The sequence below is a fragment of the Anoplopoma fimbria genome, chromosome 2 (genome assembly GCF_027596085.1).
Source record: "Anoplopoma fimbria isolate UVic2021 breed Golden Eagle Sablefish chromosome 2, Afim_UVic_2022, whole genome shotgun sequence".
NCBI lineage: Eukaryota > Metazoa > Chordata > Actinopteri > Perciformes > Anoplopomatidae > Anoplopoma > Anoplopoma fimbria.
The window spans coordinates 15,306,796-15,333,608 of record NC_072450.1 but is presented as its reverse complement, the minus strand read 5'-3'; the positions used below and the strand labels follow the sequence as shown (position 1 = coordinate 15,333,608).

Genomic DNA, 26,813 nt, shown 5'->3' with positions numbered 1-26,813 from the left:
TGAAGTCTAGGACATCAATGCGAGACGCAGAAACACAAAAAAAGACATTAGCAGAAAGACCTGTCAGTTGCACACACATTCACAAACCTGATACACATTCACATAAACTCACTCATAGTCACTCCTGAGGCAACAAACACACTTAAGGGTCCCCACAGATGGGAAACGGAACAATGGAAAAAATTAAAGACAAAATACTTCCTGTCACTTCCTGGAAACAGGTTTTATGGCTGTCAGGTTTCTTTTTAACATGTACAAACACATGAACGACACACCTCCAGGAATATACACACAGACTCATCAGACAAAATGCAGTATACATAGATTGATAAAGATGAAACACACTCAAACTACGAGTGTACATTTGGTCTCTTGAGTTTCTCTTTGATATTTAGAGTTCATGATTCATAGATGAACTGTTATGCAAGCGTAATGGAACAAAGTGTGTGTGTGTGTGTGTGTGTGTGTGTGTGTGTGTGTGTGTGTGTGTGTGTGTGTGTGTGTGTGTGTGTGTGTGTGTGTGTGTGTGTGTGTGTGTGTATTTGTGTGTGTGTGTGTGTGTGCATCTTCAAAAGGTCAGGCTTAGAATGTGTGTCACTTAACAACAGGCATGCAGACATGGAGCGGTCTTATACTACCTGAATAACCAACACGCAAGACGCACAGCAAAACAACATGCAGCCAGGAAGTCAATGCAACAAACACTGAACAGGGATCTCTCGATGTAGAAATAAAAATACAGTACCCCGTGAATGCAGAACATGTACATACATGTATACGTTACGGTAGTCTCAAATGGGTGACCAAGAGCACAGCTTTTGGTCTGCGAGCTAGCAGAGTGCATATCGATTACTTTATATAGTGACTTTGTTGTTGTAAACATATAGCTGCTCTATAAACAATATTTTTAGTTTAAATATAAAATAAAATTGTGTTCTGTATTTATTGTTTTTTTTAGATTCTATTTATGTTTTTAAAAACTATTATTATATTCATGTAGAAAAGCAGAGTATTGATAAGAATAGCTTCTAGTTGCACTAAAATCCTATAAATACCTATCCATACCTGAAGGCCACCATAGTTCTCCAACACGCTTGGTAAGGCAGGGTAAACTGAGGGGTATTTAGCTGCTTACAATCTGCAACACACCACTAGATGCCGCTAAATGTTACACACTGAGCCTTTAATGAAATGAAGCATCGCGTTAGTTCATGCAGGACACGGAAGTCATACACCCCAGCTGTAACCAGCTGACAGCCAACCGATTGAATCATTGCTTCTAATCGGCCGCACACCAATCACAGCCCACTCTCACCTAAAGACAGTTAATTTAAATATGACTCCTTTCTCACTGATCCTTGCTACACCAACACTGTGACAGACCGTACTGCTGGCAAAGCTTTGCCTCCTCCACCCTAGCCTCCACCCTTTTTTGTTCAGAGTTCATCTTGCATTACAAATGGTTGAAATGGAATTTAAAGTCTCACCTTGGGCTAATTTCTGTATACCCGGGGGTCTACGCATGGTGCTCCCTGTTTTGGCTTAGTAGCTGCTTTGCCAATCCAGGGAGCATTTTAAGAGTATAACTGTATTTCCATTGTTGCAATAAAATGGATAAAAATCTGTGATGTGAGTGTTCCCGACTGAACTTCCTTAAAGCTCAATGTTATAAACAGACTTTCGTAAAAAATCAATTCGACCACCTTGCAAGACATCACAACTAACTCAGCAATTGTCTGTACATCAGGGCCAGCACTCAAACATCACTATGTGCATTCACACATTGCCTTACCTTCATATACAGCTCTGAAACCCTGTGCACTGACGGCAAAGTCTGTGGTAAACCACAAGGCCAATATAGATCCACTGCTGACTATAGGGGAGGGCAGCATGAATCCTGACAACCTGAAAGACAAAAAGAAAATGTCTCTGAAACACAGCAAGACAGTTGACTGTTGACTTTTAAAACAAACAATAAGGCAATATCACACATGAGATATAGCAAAATACACACATTAGGTGACAGTAAAATATAATTGTGTTCAGATTTAATGTTGTGGTTAAGGCCCACAGACCTGAAGTCATAGAGATTCCTGCTCTAAGGTCCCTCTGAGGCCGTCTACTTTATGTAACCCTGACTCTGCACTACTCTTAGGTCAGCTGTCTTTCTTTTTTTAAAGAAAAAGAGTGCACACAGTGATCAAGATCCACTATTCATGATAACCAACCATGCTGTGAGCACAGACACTCTGAAATACAGAATGGAAATCCCAAATAAAAACATTCTGCAATTAAATTATTTACAATTTTAAAGTGAAACTAATGTGATATGAAAAGTCTGGTGTTGTTTGACCCTGATACAGCAAGGTGAGCGCTTAATTACAGGTTTGGGTTGAGCTGAAACAGCCCCTTAATTCTAAATTCAGAGGTAATGGTTCAACAATTAAGGGAGGATAAAAGGGAGGACTTAACACAAAGCTGAAATTCAAAAAGATTAACAGTGTATTGAATTGCCTACTGTACATAATGAAGCCAACATAATGTAGATTAAAGTGTTTAAATAATTAAGGAACATACAATGGAGAAACTAATATGAGGTATTTATAGTATGACTGGAGGTTCTGGCATGGGAAATCACTTCCAAGGTCAATGTGAGCTAAATAAATTAACTTGCTGCACTTTCATAAGTATAGAAATACAGTAGACAGAGATGCAGCTTAAAGCTACTACAAGTAACTTTCATTTTGGGTTGATTTCTTTCTGTCCTTGTGGACAGAAATGGTAGTGTTTTCTGAGCACCACCTCATTTTACTGCAACAGTGTCTGACAGTCTGCCCCGATGGCTCCGATAACAAGCATTGAGAATAACTAACCAATCTTCTCTTGATGGTCTTGTTTACCTATGTAGGTCATATAGAGGAATCAGTATTATATTGAGATTGTTTCATAACCAGTTGAAAGTAACTCATTGTAACTTTAAGATAGGCTTCTAAAGCTCCACAAATACTCAATATCATACAGTGCATCAAAAACAAAATCTTAAATTGCAGCTGCAAAGAGTAAAAACTTTGGTGCAGCAAAAATAAAATGCAACCCAAACCCAATGAGTTAGCCAGTGGAGCACACTCACATGCACTAAAAGGCACAGAAGCTATGTAAACAAAGCACAGAGAAGCTGGGATTACGACACACACAGTGTGACTCAAAATGAAGGACTGTAAGTATCTTGTGAATTTGAGGGTGAAGTTATCATGTTCCCAGTATATCTACAGTGTCCAAAGCCCAAATCCTCCCCCCAAAGCTCTGGGTAGAAAGGCTGAACACCTGCCGGGGGCCAAAATACCACTAGAACCACTGCTAAATTGTATTGAAAAGTGCCAGCTGAAATGATTTTAAAATCTGGTCAGAATACCCATGGATAACTCTCTGTGGATTTATTCCTGACACATGTGACTTGGAGGAGACCTTGGGGCAGAAAAAGAACCCACTGGAGGGAGTTTTCTACCTGGCCTGGGAACGCTGGGTCTCCCCCAAGAAGAGGTGCAGAACATGAATGAGGTACTCTGAGGGACTCTTGGCAACCTTGATTTACCTTCTGCCACTGTGACCAGACCCAAACAAGCAGCGACAAAAATAGGTGAACAGAAAATAGCAGTTATAAAATAACTTTTAATATTTTTCCAGTTGTTTTTATTTACAGTACCAGTCAAAAGTTTGGACACCTTCTCATTCAATGTTTTTTCTTTCTGTCTTTTTTTTTCTTTTTTCTACATTGTAGATTAATATTGAAGACATCCAAACTATGAAGGAACACATATGGAATTATGTGGTAAACAAACAAATGCTCAACAAACCAGAATATGTTTTATATTTTAGATTCTTCAAAGTAGTTGAATGAGAAGGTGTGTCCAAACTTTTGACTGGTACTGCATGCTTCGTATTATTTCCCATTTCCATTTAATTGTGCCACTGTTCAAGCAGGGCAGGAAATGAATAAGCATTAAGTGACACCATTTTACTTTTCAGTGTTCATGAGGCGAGCAAACCTAAGTGCAGAGTCAAGTAGCTCTTGATATATCAAATCAGGAGAACAATGATTGGACATATGTTGTGTTCAATCAATTATCCTTGGATCTCTAAACTCAAAAGTATGCAATAGTGAAAGATGAAGAGAGAAAAAAACTGTAAAATGCAAGTAAAGGGAAAAATAAAGTGAAAAGAAATACAAACAATAACACAGGGTTCAAGAGCTGATGTAATCAAGTCATGACAACAGTTAATTTAGTTTCTATATTAGTGGCAGTTATTTTCTACAGATTTTTTTTCATCATTTGAAAGGTCTGCTCGGTCAACTGACAGGTGGGCTTGGGAGAAACACCAAAAAAAGAGATATGAAAGTGAGATGTGGAAAAGAGGAAATAATTATTTGGATAAAGCCAAAGGGAAAGAAAGGTGGATAGACAAAAAAAGTGTGAGCCACTTAACCAAAAGGGACAGTGAAAAACAGAGCACGGTGAAAAATGAATAATTTTAATTATCTGGCCTCAAAGCAAGGACACGGAGGACAGACAAGAATGGATGTCGGAAGCAGACGAAAAGTGACAAACAGAAAGAGAGATGGAGGCGAAAGAGGAGAGAGAGGAAATGGAAGAACAGAACGGAAAGGTGTGTGGTGAGACGCGAGAATTGAGGAGGAGGAAAAAGGCTTTGCCTCTAATAGGTGTAAATAAGATATTTTCTTTACTTAGCCACAACAGTGTCTGACACCTATTTTTCCTTTTTTTCAATTTGTATGAAGTTTGATTACTGAGCCAGTAATTGAACTGCTGGGTTATTTTGGCTGTTAGATGATTTTTTGAGACGGAGCGTTCAGGTCCCTGTGGCTAAGCTAATTACATGTTGTGCGCTGGATATACCAGTAGAGGAAAGGGCATGCTAATAGCTTTGCCATTTCTGTGAGTAAACTTAAAAAAAAACATTGAGTTAAACTTTTAATAATTATTAGCAATTATTCTACAAAACTGCATTTACATTTTTAGAAGATCTCAAGTTGTATTAATTAATAACTCATTTCACCTGTGTAGCTGCTAAATATTTTATAGTAAAAAAAGATATATCCACTTGAAATTTACATAAACCCTCATCCAAGGATGGGCAAAAAATGTAATTATATTAATATAGTGATATGCAACTAGATAACGTCTTAGATTTTTAAATATATCTTTACTTTGTAATGTGGCATTAGCGTTGTCTTTCCCTGGTTTTGTCATAGTGATTTTCAAGAGATGTTTTTTTATTTTGTGAAAGCACCAATGGTCAACCATACAATATTGTCTCAATATCAATATTGAGGTATTTGGTCAATTATATTTTGATATTTGCAAATAATCCAGCCATAGCCTCATCCATCCCATCTCATTCATTTTTTTGTTCTTAAGCAATTTATATATACTTTATATTTTCATTCTATGGATTACATGTGATTGGCATTTCATTCTTTGGTAGTGTGACATTGTCAAATTTTTCAGGCTGTGTGTTCCATTTTCTATTATCCTTCTATTGTTCTCAACCAGACAGAGTATTGCCAGGTCAAAGGCTATAATAAATCACCTTGGCATCCCAAAGGGGACAGCAGTTGCATGCTCACATGAATATTTCACCACTCAATAATTAAATGTAAACCAAGTGACGTGGATATAAGTAATTATTATGATAATGTTTGCTCCTTCCTTTTTTTTTTTTTCATGAGCCTATGAACTTTCAAGACCATTTGTTCTTGGGCCAAGGTTAATTGTTGACTTTGGTCTGAGATTTAAGGAGTGGTTGGTGGGTATCTATGGGGCTTCTATTCATCTGGCTGAATTATGGAGCAACCATGGCTGCTACTGAAAACTGCAGAGATAATTGTGTTTTTGAAGGCCTTTAAAGAAACTCTGGCATCAGCCTAGATGAATATTTAGCTCAAACAATTAATTATGTATTGATTAGAAAAAACATGTTGCGTTGGAATATTCCTTATAAGCACAAATGAACGGTTGTAAATCACCATAAGCTTTGCATAATGTACACATGAAGTTGTGTATATTCAAACCTAAGCATTATCATCCCATTTTCTGTCTGTCTCTGGGAATAAAATGGTGCTGTAACACACACACACACACACACACACACACACACACACACACACACACACACACACACACACACACACACACACACACACACACACACACACATCAAATCAGTCAGTCAAAGAAGTAATGAGCAGTAATCGTCTAGCTGTCACTGTACTGATGGACCGACATGATTCTATATCCCTGTCTAGCTCTGTTTCTCTCTCTGTGTCCTTCTCTCTCTCTCCGTCTGAAGCGTCTCCTCCTCTCCCTGCTTTCTCTCCATCTCGCTCTCCCTCACAATCAGGCCAGCACACTGATCCTACAGCTGTTTGACATTTATACAAAAATAAGCGAGCCGGGATGTTCATCCAATGGTCAACTGTCCAAACAGTCAACCAGCTTATGTAATCAGGCAGCCACTCAGTGATCCCAGACAGCCAGTCTTCACAGTCAACCGACCACCCAGCCAGCTTGCCTGTTTGTTTTTCTGTTTGCTCCTTCCATCTGTCCGACTGCACATCTGTATCCGTATATATGACAGGCTCTTATAACACTAGGATTCCTGTTTAGATTGGAGAGTACTACAGTAAAAAGGCATATAGTAGGATTGGGAAATAGCATCAGTGTTATTGTCATTACCAATGACCATTCGTCCATAGAATAGACATGGAAAATAAATTGAAATGTAAATGTTAACGAGTTGGTCTCTCAAAATAATGCAATTGGTGTGGTTTGAAATGATTAAGGAGGCCTAGCAGGAGATCCGGGAAATGAATCACCGAAAAAAAAAGAGTTATTATTATTGTTACAATGGGATTCACAGACAGGATTGTGGTGGTGTGAAGTCATTTGTGTTTTTATTGTCAAATATATTGATCATTTACTTTAACACACTCCTCATTTCATAATTTCAGTAGAAGTTATTTAAAGCAACCCAATACAATGTTGACTTTCTAATCTGCAAATGTATAACTAGATCAAAAGCTTGATGACCTTTAGCATGTCGTTGCAATTTTCTAGTAAATTTGGCTTACAAGTGGCCCACCAAGCACAACATTTCAATAAGTCAGCTTTTCAAAGTTGGTTGAGACATTTTTCTGCTGTATTTTTTCCACTGTATTTTACTGAGTCAACTCATGTGGAATAGATGCCCTCAAGAAAAGCCTAAGGAGGGAGTGGGGAATAAGGATACTATTTTCCCCAATAAGGGAAGACTCAGAGCCTGGGGGATGTGAAGGTGGAGGTGAGGCTTTTGAGACTCTATGCACATCAGTAGCAGCGGTGACAGCAGTAGTAGCTACTGACAGCATACATTTGCTTTCAGGTGAGTTATGTGGCAGCAGGCATGAAGCAAGAGATTGAGCAGAGCACTGAAGGCTTAAGAACACACCATGATTAAAAGGCTGCGATGGATGTATATTGCAGTGAGAGGAGTATGCCATGTGGGTGTGGAGGCAGACTCAATCGGCTATCTGTACTAGCTCAGAGGCTTTGTTCCATTTCAGGTGAATAGGGAGCATGGAAATAAAGCAAATTAACCATTTTAAAAAAACATAAATGTTTAATTTAGTTATAAAAAAAATATTAGTATCCATTCTACACAATACAAATATAGCCTTCTCACTCAGGTTTTGTATGACCAGAACATTTTTTGCTGTTGTCATAAAGCATTTCGGTGAAATGGGCGGCTGTGGCGTAGTGGAGAGCAAGGTAGTTCTCCAATCAGAGGGTCGGTGGTTCGATACCCGGCTTCGGCAGTCGATGTGTCCTTGGGCAAGACACTTAACCCCAAGTTGCTCCCGAAGGCTTGCCATCGGTGTGGACTGGATGTTGCATGAATGTTAGTTAGAGTCTGATGGTGGCACCTTGCATGGTAGCCTGTCATCAGTGTGTGAATGGGTGAATGATATGTAATATATATATTACTGATTGTAAGTCGCTTTGGATAAAAGTGTCTGCTAAATGACTGTAATGTAATGTAATGTAAATCAAACCTGCTGACATACACGAAAAATCCTGCATTAAAAGACCTGCAAAGGCTGCTGGTTTTCACTTTGATGGTCTTATTTGTTCATGGTAAGTAATGTGGTATTGAACTATTGACGTTTAATGTCGATCCCTCCTCTCTTCTCTTTATGGATTTATTTATTTATATGGATTCAACACTTTTTCCTCAGGTTTCATCCACTGTTTTCTAGCGTTGGCCATGACAACCTATATCAATCACACCTTAACAAGGCAAAATTAGGACTGATGTTTGCAGCCGGGGGATTTAAAGACCTCACAGGCTCGGAGAAAGCTTGTGAACAGGCAGTTGTCAGTTAAAATCCACTGGCCAGAAGGGGAAATCCTGACAGGGGAAGTAAAGAAGAGACTTATTCAGTGACCATTATAATGTGCTTGACCAAGGAACTTGACCTCCAGCCACTCTGGTGAAGCTGGAACAATAGACGGCTATGATGGGAAGCTCACAGGTGTAGAACATGAGGGCTAAATGAAGTGGAAAAATAGACCAGATTTCCCCTGTCCATGTCAAAGCATATCTTTCCAATGACTCATCATGACTAAGGCAGGATGCTCCCAGAGCCCTAAAAATCTAATTATTTTCTGGTTTGTTTTTCAAAAGGTGTGATAAATCCAAAGTTGTTACTGAAGAAGTACGACTAAAATCCACTTTGAAGTGTTGATGGTTTTAAAGAGTTATGAGTCACATTTTATTTGAAAAATGTTTTTACATTTTATAATTTTCCCCAGAAAATGAGTCAGATGGTCAAAGCAGCTGGGATTTCTAAATGCTCCATAACTGTGCGATATCATTAAATGTGGTTACTTAGCCTACTGAAACACTTAGGTTTCAACTAAACATACATTAACTCAGTAAAATCCATGACCACTGGAGCTATGAAAACAATACAAAGTCCATTCAGCAAATGTAAAATCACATGACCGTCCACAAGGGAATAAGAGCAGCTTTCTTCTTTTTGGAAAAGCTGAGAGATGGCAGTCATTTTTATCCTTGGTTCCTCGTTTATCTACTGGCTCTGACATGTAGAGAAACAATCTGTCACATGCTAACCAGAGACAAGACCAACATAACCTCATGAAACTAATATTACTCTTTTCCATCTTGCAGAGCATTTGGCTTCTTCTTGCCAGCACGAGATAGACCTCAGACTTGTACAGTAGATGTATGCCCCTGGCTGAAACTATTTGTTTCAAGCTGTCATTCTGGGAGTGTAATTCATTTTTTCAGTCTGTCTGATGGAACACTAGTCTATCAGTGGCACAACACAGCTTGGTGTAAATGGATAGACAAGAAGTGCTTGTTGTGGAGAAGAAAGTGAGCAAGAGAAAGAAAAGGCAGTGAGTAGATGATGGAAGACATCTTGAAAAGAGGTGAAAATAGTGACAACAATGACCAATCTTATTTTTCAGGAGAGAGGATTTTTGCTATCATATAAAAACAGCAAAAGAAAAATGGCAGAAAACAAGCTTTGGACACAAAGATGGACATTTATTTTAAATTACAGGATTAGTTGGTGGGGTTTCCTGTCCAAACTGTAGACAGTATGTTGGGGAAAATAATGCTGCATCTGTTAACAGTGGTGGTACAAATCTGTACCGCATAAATATCCTGGAACAGAGGAGGGAATTTTTGGAAATTTATGAAGCCAAACAGGGATACGGAAAACACCGCAAGGTTATTTTCTCTCTACGTGCTGCTAAAGGGAAAAAAATGAGAATGGCCTTAGGCAAGGTGGGCATTTTTTTCTTTTTCTCCCTGTGTTAACACTTAATACATACTACCGTAGTCATTTGGAACCCTTGTAGCTCCAACTTTAAATCCACTGGATGATTTTTTTTATGTTATTTTTTTTTTTTTTAAATGCATAGGGCGAACTAAATACAAGGACATTTGGCACCTTTTTTTTTTTAGAAATAAGGTTTGCACCAATTTACAATATGAATACAAAATAATGCAGTAAATGTCTACTTTTCCAACCACTTATTATGTGCAGCATTTAAAGAAGATATTAAGTTGTATTTGTGGATAATTACTTCTCTGGCATAAATTGCAGATCTCTGGGACTATTTGGAAGCATACCCAAGGCTAGATACTCTAGCCTTAAGCTAATTATTTAAGTAACACATTTAATACTGGCTTTAAAGTATGATGGAGATACTGTTTTGTATGTGTTTCTGGAAGAGAAGAGAAGAAGTTGAAATTGAGATTTAATGAGGGATTTATTTTTTACAGGTTTGACCACATGGCATGCAGAGAAAAGAGAGAGATAAGTAAATCTTATTCTGAGGAGAAATTACACTTCCTTTGCCTCTGTGAATGTATGTTCTACGTACGAGATACATAAACTCATTCACACATACAAACACACAGACATACAAACGGGGTAAAATCACGGGAAGTGAGAGGTACACACAGGATCACACAGATCTACTGCTGCACTGTTGTGCACAGTTGAATGCCTTGCTCTAGGGCACTTTGGCAGTGGGTGGCATTTGATTTGTACGATGAGAGGGTAAAAACCCTGCTGATTTCCTGGTGTCCCCAAGCAGTACCCTGCTGTGCAATCCCCTTATACTGTGCTTAAACCAGGAATCTCACCCACCCCCTCACTGTCTGTGAAGCTGTCTATCTACCAGAGTGCGAGGCATGTGTGTGTGTTAGTGTGTATGTATACAGGTGTGATACAAAAATGAGTGCACATATCAATCTAAACTGTTGTGCATTTTAGCAGATAAACAATCACATAATTGACAGAGACAATCCACTCTTTATAAACTTATATACTAAAGAAACAATACATAGACAATCTATGGCATGTTGACTTGCACATTCATATAAAACAATCACTAATTCCTAAGCTAAGCTGTTAAGGAGAAGCAATGGAGGATGATTGAGAAGACAGTGAGCTCTATTTTTATGTGAGTTTATTCAGTGAAACATAAATAAGGAAATTTGTGCATTTTGTGTTTGATTTAACCAGCATTATTAAACTTCCATTTATCATAAGCCTTAATCGATATTCAGAAGAACACAGCACCAAGGTCAAACTATACATTTTAAAATTTTGAAAAAGGTTCCAATAAATTAGCATTTTTATTTGGTGTGTGTTGTGCAGACACTGGTTTGGAGCTACATTTATCAAGACTGGCTTCTATGAGCAGAATTTCCTTTGCTCTGAACTTTCTCAAAAGAAAATTCAAAAGATGAACAATTGAGTATGTCCAGTAGCTTTCTGTGATTTGCAGCATACTAATTATCACAGAAAAAAGTTAGATATGTCTCTATCTCAATGACATATAGTCACAGCTGGTTAGTTAAATCCCCTCTGAATGAAATAAATGCCGCCTCGGTATCTTTTTTCACCGCTGACTTGCAATTTGCAACAATTTGCAACAATTATAATGCAAAAATAGCCTGCATTAAAAATGTAAATTGCTTTGCAAGTGTACATAATTTTTTGTCACAATAGGTACAAAAAAGACCAACAAAATCCCAGAGGGACCAATTTGTCTGAGCTGTAGTAAGGAACAGGAGCAGGGTGGCAGGATATTACAGGCAGCTGGCAGCGAGCCACATCACACTGGGTCGTAGACCAGGGTTTTTCTCACTGTGAATCTGGCCCTACCATGGGTCACTGGTTGCTTCAACCGGGCCCTCACAAGATGATGTTTTATTGAATGGGGATCTCAGGTTGAAACAATGAGGTTATGAAAGGGGGTCCGATGTGATAAAAGCACTGATTTTCTCCTCGATGGAAGGATTAGGGAGTACATTTAGTCATTGGACTATAAACAGAGCTGCTCAAGTTTCTAGTGAGGAATTGTCTTATAGGAAGCCTTGTTTTGTCCAGTAATCACAACAGAATATATTTTACTTGAACTGAAAGTTGGTTTTGTCCTTTACCTGTAGAGGGACTTTTAAGTGCCTGGGTCCATGGCAAACAAAATGGTAAAAATTTCAACTTATCATGATCTGGAGGAATCAAAGTTCAGCTGAGGCTGAACTGCACCTAAAAAAGCCCATTCTGCCTGGCAGCAGCAGCAGCAAGGTTTTCGTGGGTATCCAGACTGCTGGCTGTTAGTCAAGACTCGAAGGTCCTCCCGACTTAAGTACTCTCTGTCTCTCCCACATACAAATACACGCAACCTGATATTTGTCTTGTAGTCTATAAAGGTGTGATGCACACCATACACTGATCACCTCCTGAACCTCATATTCTGTAGTGTTGCACCATCACAAAACAACAAGTCTACATTACAGCATCTGCCAGTCAGCAGTGGCTGGTTTCCACATACATATCACAACAGCACCAGTAGTTTTTGTAATGGTAAAACATTTACAATGAAGAAAAACACCATGTTTTTAAAGGAAAAGAAGATTTGAATGTACCAGCATTCATTGACAGTTGTTTATCCTTCACATAAACATTTACATATTCTGGTACATAAAGAGGAAATAAAAAATACTTTTGCTTAAAACATTAGGTATTTTAGTAGTGTGTCCTGGTGACTTTGGGATTTAACTTGTTGACCATGTATTCACAATATACCCATTTCAAGTGTGGCCTTGTTGCAGCATGTACTGTCCCTTTTCTCTCTCTCTCTCCTCTCCTGTCAGCTCTCTACTGAATGCTACCTTATGAAGGCAAAAATGGCACATGACATCTAAGAGTCTCTTTGGCTCTAAAACAAGGACTCATACTCTCTAAAATTCGAATAATCTATGTACACAAATCACTTGTGCACATGGCAATGGTAGAAAACTAAACAGAAAACTGGCCCAAAGCCTGACATTGGCTCTTTTCCATCAGTAATGTGGGACACTTGGAACAAAAACAAAAAAAAAAGCTCAAAGTTGTGAATGTAAGTTATGGACGTGTGCCAAACAGAACAGCTCTTTGATAATATGCGTATGCATTTGAAAAACAAATCAAAAAGCAAAACACAGATAGAAAGATTGAGATTAAATAATTGGAATTATAGAGATGCATCTCCAATGGTGGGAAACTCGGTAGTAGATGTATACTGTAGCAGCAACAAACGGGATAAGGACTTCAAAACAAATTGCTATAATTGTTTTAAACAAAAAACACTTCCTAATACTGCGTTTAGATCAACAAAAGCACTTAAAAAGTGAAAATAGGCGGTTCCTTCATTTGTTTACATGAATCAATGCATTGGCATTGTGCAAGGGCACAATGGTTTGAAAATCCATTTTTGTGAAATCCCTTTTGTAATTTTAACAGTGTAATCTTGCCTTACCATCATTAATACTTTTGTCATTCTAACTTGTTGTAACTCCTTTCTCATAGCACTATAAACCAGTGTGCAGTGTTTTGGTGTATGATAAGCCTTCAAACCCATGGATGTTAAACTCAATCCCCTGAACCCATTTCCCTTTTTGCGTTGCATTTCATTGTTTCACTGGTACCTGCAACAGCATGCCCACACATCAACACAGCCACTTGCATAGTTTTTTTTTTTAGGTCTGAAAACAAACAGTTCTCATAAAGGATTTGCAATCTAGGACATATTTTGCTTAACTAAACTGAAAGTCAAATTCTTTAATTTTTTGTGTGTTTTGAACCAAATACAGAACACTTAGATAAATGCATCAACAAACTCTCTTTGATTATTTTTATACCTGTGTTCTGCTACCCATCATGCCCTGTCTGCCTCTCTCATTGTGTAGTACAGTACAGTCAGGCCATAAGGAACCATCAATCAAAGTGAAAACTGGTGAACAACCATTACTGTTTTACACACACACACACACACACACACACACACACACACACACACACACACACACACACACACACACACACACACACACACACACACACAAATGCAACATATAAAACACACCATAGGTGCTGTACTTGCAATGTATTGCTATATCCATCATACACACAAACACACAGACAGTAAAGTGCCTAAACCTTGACTCTACACACATACTACATCATTCATTTCACATTCCATTCTCATGCAGACATCGGTCATAACTAGCCTCGGAAGCCAGATAGACAAAGCATACACATATGCATTTACAAATAAATAAAGTGATACACACTCACACACATTCACACAAAACTAGCCAAGCCAAAGGCATAGGCGCACTTGAATACATGACGATCTGAGTGTGTAAAAGCTATTGAAAAAAGGAATTGTTCACAGGGACATACTATGACACACACACACAGAAACACATACATCAGGTGACAATCAGGTAAGAAGCTGTGTTATCGCTGTACACTGACTGAGTCCCACACATGTACACACTCAACAAAAGCACTTTCCTAGGCCTCAATCAAAATGCTACTAGTGAGAAGACATAAACATATTCAGTATGTGATGTGCATCATGGCTCACTGTGTAGACATATATGTCTATGTGTGACTGCATGTACGTACAAGGTCTGAGTCTGTACGGCGGTGCACTTCACACTACCTGTGTATATACATTTGTTCTCCCTGGTGTGTGTGTGTATGTGCGCGTTTTGTGTGTGTTTGCATTGTTTTCTGAATGTGTGTGTTTGACCACATTGAAAGCGTATAATCCTGCGCTATGGGCAATATCAAAAGAGAAAACCACTGGGCTAAAGTAGGGCAAGCTTCCCTTTAAAACACACACAAACACACACACACACACACACACACACACACACACGCACACACACAGACGGATGCGCACACAGCTAACACAAACATCGCATCACCAATCCACTGTGGGGGAGAAAAGCATTATTTGACAAACCATTAAAACTGATTTTCTATGCTTCTGAGAGACAGTGAGAGAGAGAGGAGGAAAAAAAGGAGAGAAGGAGTGGATTAGAGAGAGGAAGCGAGAATTAGGATACCCCCCTTCCCTTCCTCCTCCTCCTACATTTCCTCTTCTACACCCTCTCTCCTCACCCAATCCCCCCCCTTCTCTGTCAGTTTTGTTTAGAAGCCCACGACATGTGTCCTCTACGTGTGTGTGTGTGTGTGTGTGTGTGTGTGTGTGTGTGTGTGTGTGTGTGTGTGTGTGTGTGTGTGTGTGTGTGTGTGTGTGTGTGTGTGTGTGTGTGTGTGTGTGTGTGTGTGTGTGTCAGTGCAGTAACTGGAAATCTCCTGACAAGGTGTGGACATTAAAAGCTTTTACAGTCACATACACCAATAGGTTTGAAGGAAGGGCACTTTCACACACACCCTGACGCCCAGGTGCGTATATGTGACCTCGTGGGAAAAGTGATGTCACCACTAAAGCCACTAGAGGGCACTATACTCCAGAGAAAGCTAGTGAGACGTGACGAGCGATGCAGCAACTGAAATCCTTCTTTCCGAGTGACTAACCTGTAGCGCGATTGTTTTCCTTATGGGTAAAAATGTTCGAAATGTTATTTCTATTCAAAGCGATCGAAAGATGGACTTTAACATGAGTGTATAGAAGTCGGAAAAAGTATTGTTTGATGCCAAATGATAATTGAATTGGTCCGATGTTTACAGATTTATCAACATGTGAACACATCTTGATAAAGTTATAATTTATCTTCGTCCCAATACTCATTTTCACTGAACAGAGCCTTAGCATGATAATGTAACTGAACTGAACCTTTGTTCGTTAGCCGTTAGCGATGCTGCTAACATTACTAGCTCTCCTCGTGTCATTTAAAAACACGGATTGGTCATTTACAATGAAACATTATCGGAGATCTGCAACTAGAAAAGCTTCAATGCCAATGTCCTGATCGCATATTTCACTAAAAGTTTACTTCCCACTGTGATGGTCAATGTTAAATTGTGTAATTAATCCATGGTTCACATGCATATCAGACTGAGTGGGGATCCGTAGGGATCACGGATCGATCGTTATCCGTTACACCTCTAATTTTCATGAAATGTATTTACAATAAGAACAACACAGAATACTGCCATTTGTATCCTGTATTTGTTACAGTGACTTCTTCCCTCACTGTTTGGCCACACTATGTCTAAACCTGCTATGTTTCTCTCTCTCCATCCCTGACATTGTCTCAACATCTCTTATTCTCTGGCCTTATTCTCCATCTCTAATTAAACTGAAATAATGTAATTAGTAATTAGGAACAAAGAAAATAATGAAACCACAACTGATAATAACCCAACAAAGGTTCAGAAATTTGGCTCCAATGATAACTCAGAATTGAGAACGTAGCTCTTAATCCTTAATTAGAGCACTGTTTACACCGTTATGTAATTGTTGCAGCCATTTATAGCAATTGCAGAAGAAAGCTCCGTTAATGTGTCTGCATGAAATCCTGCAGACTACCATTATTGATTAAATTGACAGTCATACATCCCTGCATGTACTCCCTGAATGTACTGCTGGCTTTGGTGCTGATGCATTCAGCGATTTATTCTGCTGTGGATTGGAATTTGAAGGGTGAATGTACATAAATACTGAAGCAATAAAACCAAAACGTTGTAAAAAATGCAGTTTCTTGCTAAAAGTTGTTCACTGGTGTATAAAACATGACTGACGTGAGCAAAACCCCCTCTACTCCAAACCCTTAGTCAACCTTGTTTCATTGATTGCCACACTTCTGATGCAGCCATAATAGGTTACTGTACTTTCCAAACAAGAGAGAGAAGCTGGACAGACAAGATTCCTGTGTCCTATTGGGTTATAATTTCCCTATTATAAGAGACTACTAGCAGTCTTAAAATGATTTGAATTGTAGGTTGTGAGTGCCCATTGAAAATATGCCTGTTTAGAACAGGCTGAATGTTTGGCTTGTGGCTTTGCTGCTTAGAGGCTTTCTCAAAAGAACGCTCATACAACAATTTCACAATTTCACTTTGCCCCCAGTGTTTTTAAATGAACCTGACTTTACCTTTTATTTATTATTATGTTTAAATAATAACAATATTGAACTATCTTATTATTCTAACTCATTGTACCCTGTAATAACTTACCAAAGGCCTGCAAAGGCACTTTGGAAAAATAAGCAACTCAACTGTATACTGCTACTACAGAGGAAAACATTGTGGTATTATATTTATCTGAAATGTTACTGGTTACGATGCAAGTCGAGTTAACATAAACAAGTTGACATAAACACCGCAACTATAAAGTAGAGCGTGGATTTAATTAGCGGAGGTATTTTGCTGGCACCTTTGTTATTAGTGTAATAAGTTAGTAAGAAGTCATAAACCAGGTCGCAAAACACCTGTAAAATAGTTGGTTCGTGTCTGCTTCCAGTTGGCTATCTCCTAATGTTGACTCCAGGGAAGCAAATAAGAGTCCGGTAAAATCAGTATATCCAGCTCCAACGTGACATAAGCAGCCTTGTCCAGCAACCGGAAGCAAAGAAAGTGCAGTGAATGTAAGTCAGGCCCGCTGCGGACGCCATGCTGGACTCTACCCCCGAGCCCTGAGGCTCCACCCCAGCTGGTGCACCGAGTGCTGTCTGCTAGTTTATTCAGTCTATTAATATTTAACATGTTGCCAGTCAAAGTTGCACCAAATTCAACAAGGCACTCCCTTGGGTCGCCAGAAATACACCAGCCAACTGCGAAGTAGATCGGACGAACGGGTGTCGAGGCCACATAGTGACAAGCATAGATTCTTGATATGGTTAGATAAAGTCTTCATTGTGTAATGTATTACTTTGTATTCTTAAGCATCTTTAGTCTAGCAGGGAGCAAAGAGAGGGAGCAAGAGAAGATGTCACAAACAACATATGAGACACTCATTATTACTCGGCACAGAGTATTTTTTATACTGTGTACCATAAAATCTGTTTGAAGAGGACTATTAACTTAGAAAATAAGAGTTAGCACAAGGTAATGTGAGTAATGGGTGGAGGTGGCCGGAGGCACAGATGGTGTCTTGGAAGTCTGCCAGGAGTTTTTGTACTAAAACAAAGAAGTAGCAGAGCTTAAAAGAGTTTTGAAATGCAGCAATCCAAGCACCTGGAAAAGTTAATAATAAGTCATTTTATGTAATTGGGCTGCTTATTGGACTTGCTTATTGCCCTTTTTAAGTATTTAAAGTAACCCAGTGCTAAAAATGAGAAAAGGTCGAACACACAAAAGGTAAAATGAGAAATTAGCTCTGCCTGGACTATAACAAGTATTCCACATTAGTCAGTGTTACTGTGATTCAGGCGATCAGACCTTAAGAATGACTCAGACAGTCAGATCCCACGCACGCACAGTGTCTAACATGTAACACTGATAGATAACAGAACCAAGGAAAAAGAGCAGGCATAGAATCACTCCTTTGAAAAGATAAGATTAACTTGAAATTACTTACAATAAAGCCTCTATCCATACATCTATTCATCTATCTATCAATCCATCCCTTGTCTGTCACTCTGTTTCTCTTTTTCTTTACCCAATGTATAAATCTGCATTTTTAGCAGCAGAAGCCATAGGATTATGTTCAGATTTGATCACATCTTATCAGAAAAGCTATTGGGATTCATTGGGTAAAATTGTCTTTTCCAGTTTCCTCTGCACCTCTTACATCTCCTAAAATCATCTGCACTTGTTTCTCCTCCATTAGACCTCACTCATACTTGTCTCCCCTTAGTTTGTCTCACCCCTTGTTTTGTCTCTCCTGCCCTCTTCTCGTATCTGCTAGCTCTTTTGTCGCCTCGCTCGTGTCATCAACGTTACCCTGCCATTTTCCCTCTCCTCTCAGTCTTCTATGACATTCTGCTGCACCCTTTTTATTCAAAGCACACATACAGGTTGACACAGAAGTAAAGAGATGCAGTTGAGAGAGAAAGGAAGAGAAAGTGACAAATGAATTGGCTATCACTCAAAACAAGGGACAGGAAATGGAATATTCACATGCACATTTCTTCGGTGGCGTAACCAGATTTAAACACACATCACTGACTGCACCTGAACTCTAACTGTCACCACAAAAGGCCTCACCTTAGCACTTGGCCTAAGATAATCTTTATCCTAAACTTAAGCTGACTCTTCTGCATTAAGGAAATACACTGTAACCTCTGTGGTGACCTGCATAGGATCCAAGGTTACGCTGCAGGTTTCGCCATAACTGTGCCTCCTCAAAAACGTACGTCAGGACCACAGTGGCTGGGGAGATGGCACGTCAAAGCTACATTTTCCAATACACTTCTTCATTGGTCACTTTCTAACAGTAAGTAGACTAATAAACGTAACCTACTGACTACTTTGGTTGTCTCTGTCCATTACATGAACCTCACCTTGAAGGCCTGAGAGTCTTGTGGTCCATCCGCCATTCTTCCAAGTATATCTACTGGATTAACAAACTGGTTCATCACACATCAAATGCAAACCTTATGGAGGAGTAGTCATACACATTTAGAAACTTCCCCTAACTATTGGGGAAATAAATGTAAACAGCATAAGTATGAGTGGATGGCAAGGCTACCTACACAAGTTCCACCTGCATAAATTGTTGTTTTTTGAGTTATCGTCCTACAAATATAGGGGAAACGCTGATATATATAGAAGAAGACAAGCCTAAAACTTGCTGTCTTTGAGAGGATGATGATGGAACCTGAAGCTGCTGACTCTCTCCACGTAGTATCATTGAGGGAGATGGGGGCGTGACCTTCTCTCTGTCGCAGTCATGCACAGTTGTGCATGAACAGGGATTAGAGGAGAAGGTTGAGCACGCAGCCCTGAGGGGTGCCAGTGTTGAGAGTCAGGGTGGAGGATGTGGTGGTGCATATCCACACAGCCTAGGGTCTGCCTGTCAGGAAGTTCAGAATCCAATCACAGAGGGCGGCATTGAGTCCCATGTCTGATGACAAGCTTGAAGGGCACAATGGTGTTGATTGCTCAACTATAGTGAGTGAGCAGCATTCTCACATAGGTCTCTCTGGTCCAGGCGGGGGAGGGCCAGGTAAAGGTCTAGGTGACCTCGTCCACTGATCTATTTGGTCAGTATGCAAATTGAAGTGGGACCAGTGAGTCAGGGAGGGAGGAGTTGGTGAAGATTTTGACACCAAACCACTCAAAGCACTTCATAATGATAGGAGCTGAATGCTACTGGGCGGTAGTCATTCAAGCAGAGGTCGTTGGTCTTGTTTCAGGAGTCCTGCTGGTTAGACTCCACGTTGCCCACGATTCCTTGCTTTATGGCACAAACTTCCCAGTTAACCCAGGGCTTTGAATTGATTTGGGAATGTCCATATAGTAGATTTCGGTATAATGTTATTAATGTATTTGTCGATGTTGAGAATGACCGTGTCTATGTTGTTCTCCTGAAACACACACCACGCTGTAGTGCTGGAGCAGTGACAAACGGCCGACTCTGATTGGTCGGACGAGCACTGAATCATACGTTCATCGGTCTGATCTCTTTGTGTTTCTGCCTAAGGTATAGGCATGCCAAAGCAGAACTGAAATGTGATCTGATTTGCTGAAGGGCAACAATGGAAAGTTAGTATGGTTGAGCATGTTACCACCACGCAGAGGTCAGCTGGTTTGTTTATGAAAGATTTATGGCCCAAAATAAACACAAGGCATTTTTAAGGCCCTGAAAAGTTTTGCAACAAAGTGAGCTTTTACTAATCTCTTCCCACTTTTTCTGTCCTCTTTCTCTTTCCATCACTATATTTGACATAATCTTCCTTCCGTCAGCCATCTGTCAATTTCCATCTCCCTACTGCCCTCTCTCATCCGTTTCAATCTGCGCTCTCTCTCTCTCACACACACACACACACACACACACACACACACACACACACACACACACACACACACACACACACACACACACACACACACACACACACCTGCAATACTGTCATGCAGGAACCGATTGGGGATATACAAAATATTATAGACAACTTTTCCTATTTAAAAAAAAAGTGTTTTTCCTTAAGATATTCTTCTGAGTCATTTTTCACTGTGTGTTTGTGCATTATGTGACATCTTTTCTTTTTTTGAACCCTCAGTGTTACTCAGTGTTTAACACAGCACAATGTTTCTTTCTCTTTTTACCTCTTTATCCTTTCTCTTTTGTTGTCTCTTCTGAATCCCTCTGTCTTTTTATTTAGAGACAGAGATGCCGACCAAGAAAGAAAGATTGTTTTTGATCTTTTGAATTAGAAAAAAGATGAATAGCATAAGTGGAAACTGTGCTTCTAGGTGTGTCTTTATGTGACAAATCACTCTGACACTAGTCTGTCAGCTGTCAGTTGTCAATCGCCCATCACAATTCGTCGTCAGTTGCTATAGCAACCTTGGTCCACTCTAGGATAAAAAACTAATTTCAAATTCAAAGTCAGGCCAGGTGCTTTGCTGCAATTGGCTGAAGGGCTAAAAATATGCAAAGCATGCTGACTCATTGGCTGATATGAGACTTAGTTCAGCTTTTAGGAAACTGTACTGCTTACCTAAAGAGAGAAAAACTTATGGATGCCTTTTCATGTTTCTGTGAAGAGTTTGAAGGTATGCCCACTGGTGAGATTACTTAGCTCAAATCATGGGAGTCAAGATAAAGTCTGCTTTAAGGTAAATACACTTTCTTCAGCAATGAAGTTTTCCACAAATACAGCCAAAATACAGTTGAAAAGATTGGAATAAACAGGTTTTTTTCCCCTGTTTTTGTGGCTGTGTGCCCATTTAAACCTGCAGTTAATGAGATATGGTATTTGATATGCATGAGTAGTTGTGTATGTTTTCTATAAGGATGTAACTGGATATAAGGATTACTATCCTCAGGATATGACTGAAAACCTAATAAATTAACAGAGAAAAAACGCCAACTCCAACTCCTACTCACACACGCATGTGTGGACACATAAACTCACACACACACACACACACACACACACACACACACACACACACACACACACACACACACACACACACACACACACACACACCACATAATTGAATGTTCCAATTATCCACAATACTAGCAACCCACATAAGAAAATTTGGCATTTACAAACTCCCACCATACTGTCTTCCATGGCCCCGAAACATTCATAAACATGACAATAACTAAGAATTAAACCTTTATTGAAAACTTAACAGAAAACAGTAGACAATCTGTAGAAAATTATTTGTTTACAAAGGCTTGTTTGTGCACCCTGTTTAGGAGGTTAAAGCAATGTCACTTGTGAGCCTCATGCCAGATGGATGATAATTAGCTCAAGTGGAAAAAAGATATTCCCAAAAGATGTTTTGAATGGAAGCTCTGTTGAAGTTGCAAATAATATCATATATGAAGTCTGATCTGAGATTTTGAGAGAACATTGTACTGTTGTTCTGTACATCTGTTTCAGTGACATGTAGCCCAATGATTTGAGAGGTTTGAGTAACACACCTCTAACCAATGCTGGGCAAATTACTTCAACATGTTATCCTTTATTATGACATAACTCAACAAAAATCATCACTAGGACATATGGAAGACATTTTGACAAGTAAGAAAAGCATGGGTGTAATTATTAACATCAATGATGTCTGAGTTCCATTTAGCTCCGATGCATGCTGTAACACTGTCACACTATTATGATTTACTGGTACACTTGAAAAAGGTCTATGACTTAATTCATTTGACAACAAATTAAATCAATTCAGTTTAAAAAGGGCCTAACAGTGTGATCCTGAGGTCAGAAATGAACTCTTACAACTATCTCAAACTGGACTAATTGGTCAACAGTATCAGTTACATTGCTTGTATTATTACTGCTAGTGACTCATTTCAACTCTGTTGAAAGTGCTCATTCATTGACCATCACCAGTTATGAACTATTAAGTATGATTTTCCAAGCAGACCGTTCACACTGTAGTATGCTCAAGAGATGTCAGCAACATTTGAATTACAACAAGGGGGGGGGGGGGGGGGCAATTAATCTGCCTGTAAAGTTCTGAAAGAATACAAGATTTAAGAATAAAACCATGGTGAAACGAGGTTTCCTTAGCCTACATTTTCATGTTTGAAGAGTCCAAAAATTGTTCTTCATTTAAAGATGAAGTGGTACTTTTGGTCGACCATTTAGCTAAAAGTTTTTAAAGTGTGGAGCATGAAAAGAACTGTTTCCTGATGTATAAATAAAACGGAAAGCTGGAAAATTGGAGAGCATCATTTGGTTTTTGCCTCTGATATCAAAGTGCTTTCCTCTCTGTACTTTGATGTATCTGTAGGAAAAAAAAGGATTTTGTTGGAGGCATTTCAAACTCTGGCTTTTTACCAGCCAGCCTTTTCCACCTTGATGTGTCTGAAACAAACAATTTTTTTCCCCGGTATTTTCAGGAAGTGTAGATTCTATATTACCACTCAACAAACACCCAAAGGGAGCAAAAACAACAGTAGATTTTCTGGATAAATGCCAGCTCAGATGTTCTACGAATGACAGTCAGCCATTCAGCCAGCCGGTTAGTCAGTCAGTCAACCAGTGTGGAGAGGAGTGCCAGGGGCCTCGTGTCTAAATGCCTGTGCACATTACATCGTATGATGTATGATGTTTTGAAATGCAAAATATAAATCAACCGCTATGCCTAAGGGATAGAGCTAAATAAGAGAGCATAAGAAATGGCTGTTACTATAGATCTGACTGTTGCCTTGTAAACTCAAGAGTGTCACAATTTACATATATCTAAGGTGATAATTTGGCACTGCTTCCTAGTGGAAAATCTAATGTGTAATGTGATAATTTATTTATCCCTGTAGGAAAGTCATCGCTTTGGTTTACTTCATTACAGGTAAATCAGATCGCACGTTACAAAACAGCAACACTATGATCGTTATAATGAGGATGACGATGTTGATCGTGATAGGTGTGCTAGCAGCAGATCCATAAAACATGCTTTCTTGTTGTAAACTAATTTAAAGGTTTTATTGTGATTATATTTTAACAGGGGTTTTATTTGCATTTTCATTCGTCTTGCAGGCAGCACTGATCGTGAGATGTAGAAAACACGAAAGCAGGATCAGTGTGTGCATGTCTCAGTCCAAACAACGGTTTAAAGGAACACTTTACACATTTTTAACTATAACAACAGCTGTGACATTAAAGATGTATGTGATGACATCCCGTTAAAAGCAGCACTGTCAAAAACAGTAACGTCAAACAAAGTGAAGAGCAGCATTAAAACTTTTAAGAGTCATTAATATTGAGTTCATGATTGTAATAAAGCAATAGGGTGCATTATGTTTGGATAACTTAAGAAAACAAAAACAGATTGTTAGTTTTGATTGAAAATGTTCAAATATTGTGATTAAACAAACAAAATATATAAATCACAAACATGAATCGTGCCACATTTGTTGGTTCTTTGCAGCAGTTATCCCAATCACACTGGCATTTTTGGAGCCAGAAGCATTTTCTGTACATTAGCTGTCAATAACTTGTATTTTCTGTTTCCAGTATCTTCTTGCTCAAAAAAAGTAGAAAAACTTTTGGGTGCATAAAATCCAGTGAAAGGAGAAACTTAAATGTGCAATACAGAGGATTCAGAGCATCAATATAGCAGCAAACAACTATTTGCTATGTAAAGATAAAGTGAAGTATTGTCCACCTGACCAGAGAACGCAGTTGCTCTCCTCTATGTGTGGTTAATCTCGCTCTATGTGAGCATGCCACTAAAGCCATCGTGACTTACAGCGTTTTCCCGAAGCGTAGCCGGCACCCTTTGGCTCCCCATCAGGTAACACTGATAGCTCTGTCAGCAGTTTGCTCCGTTAACACTGTTAGCACTATTAGCTGTGAGCCACAGCTCAGCTGCAATAGGCAATAGGAATGTGTCCAATCTTGTACATAGCGCCTTTAACAGACTTTTCAACCAGACAGGGCTGTGACACACGGCTTTTCATCTAGTATAACTATATCTATATCTCTCTCTCTCTCTCTCTCTCTCTCTCTCTCTCTCTCTCTCTATATCTATATATATATATATATATATATATATATATATATATATAAATAACTTATCCAATTTGGCTTATTAGGATATATAAAGGTTATTGCCTATTTACAGATGTAACTTTAGTGGCTATGAATGGCATGGTGAGGTGATTTTTTTTAGCTCATTATTGTTTCTCTGGAAGTTTGTCACCTCCTGTGAGATAATTTCCTGCCAGTATTCACAAATAGCAGCAGAATATGGAAAGAGGAAGACCACACATGGATGGCTACATTACATTGTTAATTTCTCAAACAAAGTGAATGACACTACTGTGGGTGGCCAATGCTGATAGTAAACTATTCATGAGTGTTCATGTCATTTAGATTGCCCTATCCAGTAGTGATCTATTTTGAATTGTCATGCTGATGCTTTTGTTGTTTCTTGTCTTCTGCTTGGGGTGAGATCTGTTTTGGGAACCTCTGGAGATGTGCTCTTTTTATTCTTTACTTCCTTTTCTTATTGTTGTCACTGTATCTTTTAACCCTGTTTTCTAGCACATTGCTTCAATGCTCTATCACTGTGCAAACAAACTAAAGCAGCAAGTCAGATAATTCACTGACGTGAATTTTTTTGTGACACGGCTGGATTCCTGGTAAATTAAACTTTTACTGCAGATGTCTAACGAAATGTGTCTAGATTTCAAGTTGGCAGCTAATTACAGACTGGATGATTTAGGACGTGTGTGTATGTGTGTCTGTCCAACCACTGGCACACATATTTCTCACTTTTTTTTCTCTGTTTCTCATCCTCTTATGGTGTGACTCTGCTCTACTCCATCTACGTGTCTACCTGTAACTTTCTATTTCCATTGCTTCATTTCTCCTTATGTATCCGCAAACCCCCACTGTGTCTCAGCAGTAACAGGTGTTCGGTGAGGCAGGAGGCCTGCAGATCTAAATGTTCTCATCAGTCCAACAGTCCAGCCCAACAGCTGAACTCAGCATCAGTCCACAGCCTGCTCCAACTATCGTACCTCCTCCTGGTCACTTTCATTCTTGACAACAATAGACATTCATTTTTCTGCTGACAAAATACTTCCCGCTGCCTTGGAATCTGGGTTATAGAGTTTGTGAATCCGTAGAGAAAACTAAAGGGTCATTTGGCAGTGTTAAAGACATTGACTGTATATATAGTGAATTTTAAAAAATGTTGCAGGTCGACCTTTTACAACGTGGTTGATAGTTCAATCCCCAGCTCCCACTTTCAGCATGTCGAAGTGTCCTTAAGGGAGACACTGAACACACAGTTGCTTGCTGCTCCTAAATACTTGGGATGGGTTAAAGGGATAGGTCAAATTTCATGTACGTACCAGTATCTTTATTATGAAAATAATAAAGTTAAAGTTAGTTAAATTTTCTCTGTTTCTTTATCATTGTAAATCCAACATATTTGGGTTTTGAACTGTTGGTCCAACATTACAAGTAATTTGAAGACAACTTTTTAACTATTGTCTGACTGATTAGTTTATGGACTGTAGACTTAATTCATGATTGGAAACATAATTGACAGATTTTTCAATAACAACAATAATCGTTCCCTGCAGCTCAATAACACACACAAGGGTTAACAGCTAGTGTTAACAGCTTTCCACCACATCAACAATGGAAGCTGCATATTCAGCCATATTTTGGCTAAAAAGTGAATGTCTGGATCATACTGAGCATTCAGATTGTTACCACTGTGACTTTATGCTGATGCAGCTGCCATCCTCTAAAAGCAGACGAGGAGCATTTGTATAATTAGTACAATCAAAACATAATGTTCAGTGGAGTGTTCC

General features: G+C 39.1%; 1 protein-coding gene across 1 annotated transcript in view; it reads right to left on the bottom strand.

Annotated features, from left to right (window-relative positions):
- Window positions 1-26,813, bottom strand: part of LOC129105835 (CUB and sushi domain-containing protein 1-like) — a 357,039-nt gene that overhangs the window by 227,814 nt on the left and 102,412 nt on the right. Inside the window, exon 3 of the mRNA XM_054617046.1 lies at window positions 1,793-1,905. Within this exon, the coding sequence (XP_054473021.1) occupies window positions 1,793-1,905 (113 nt within the window). The remainder of the gene's footprint in view (window positions 1-1,792; window positions 1,906-26,813) is intronic.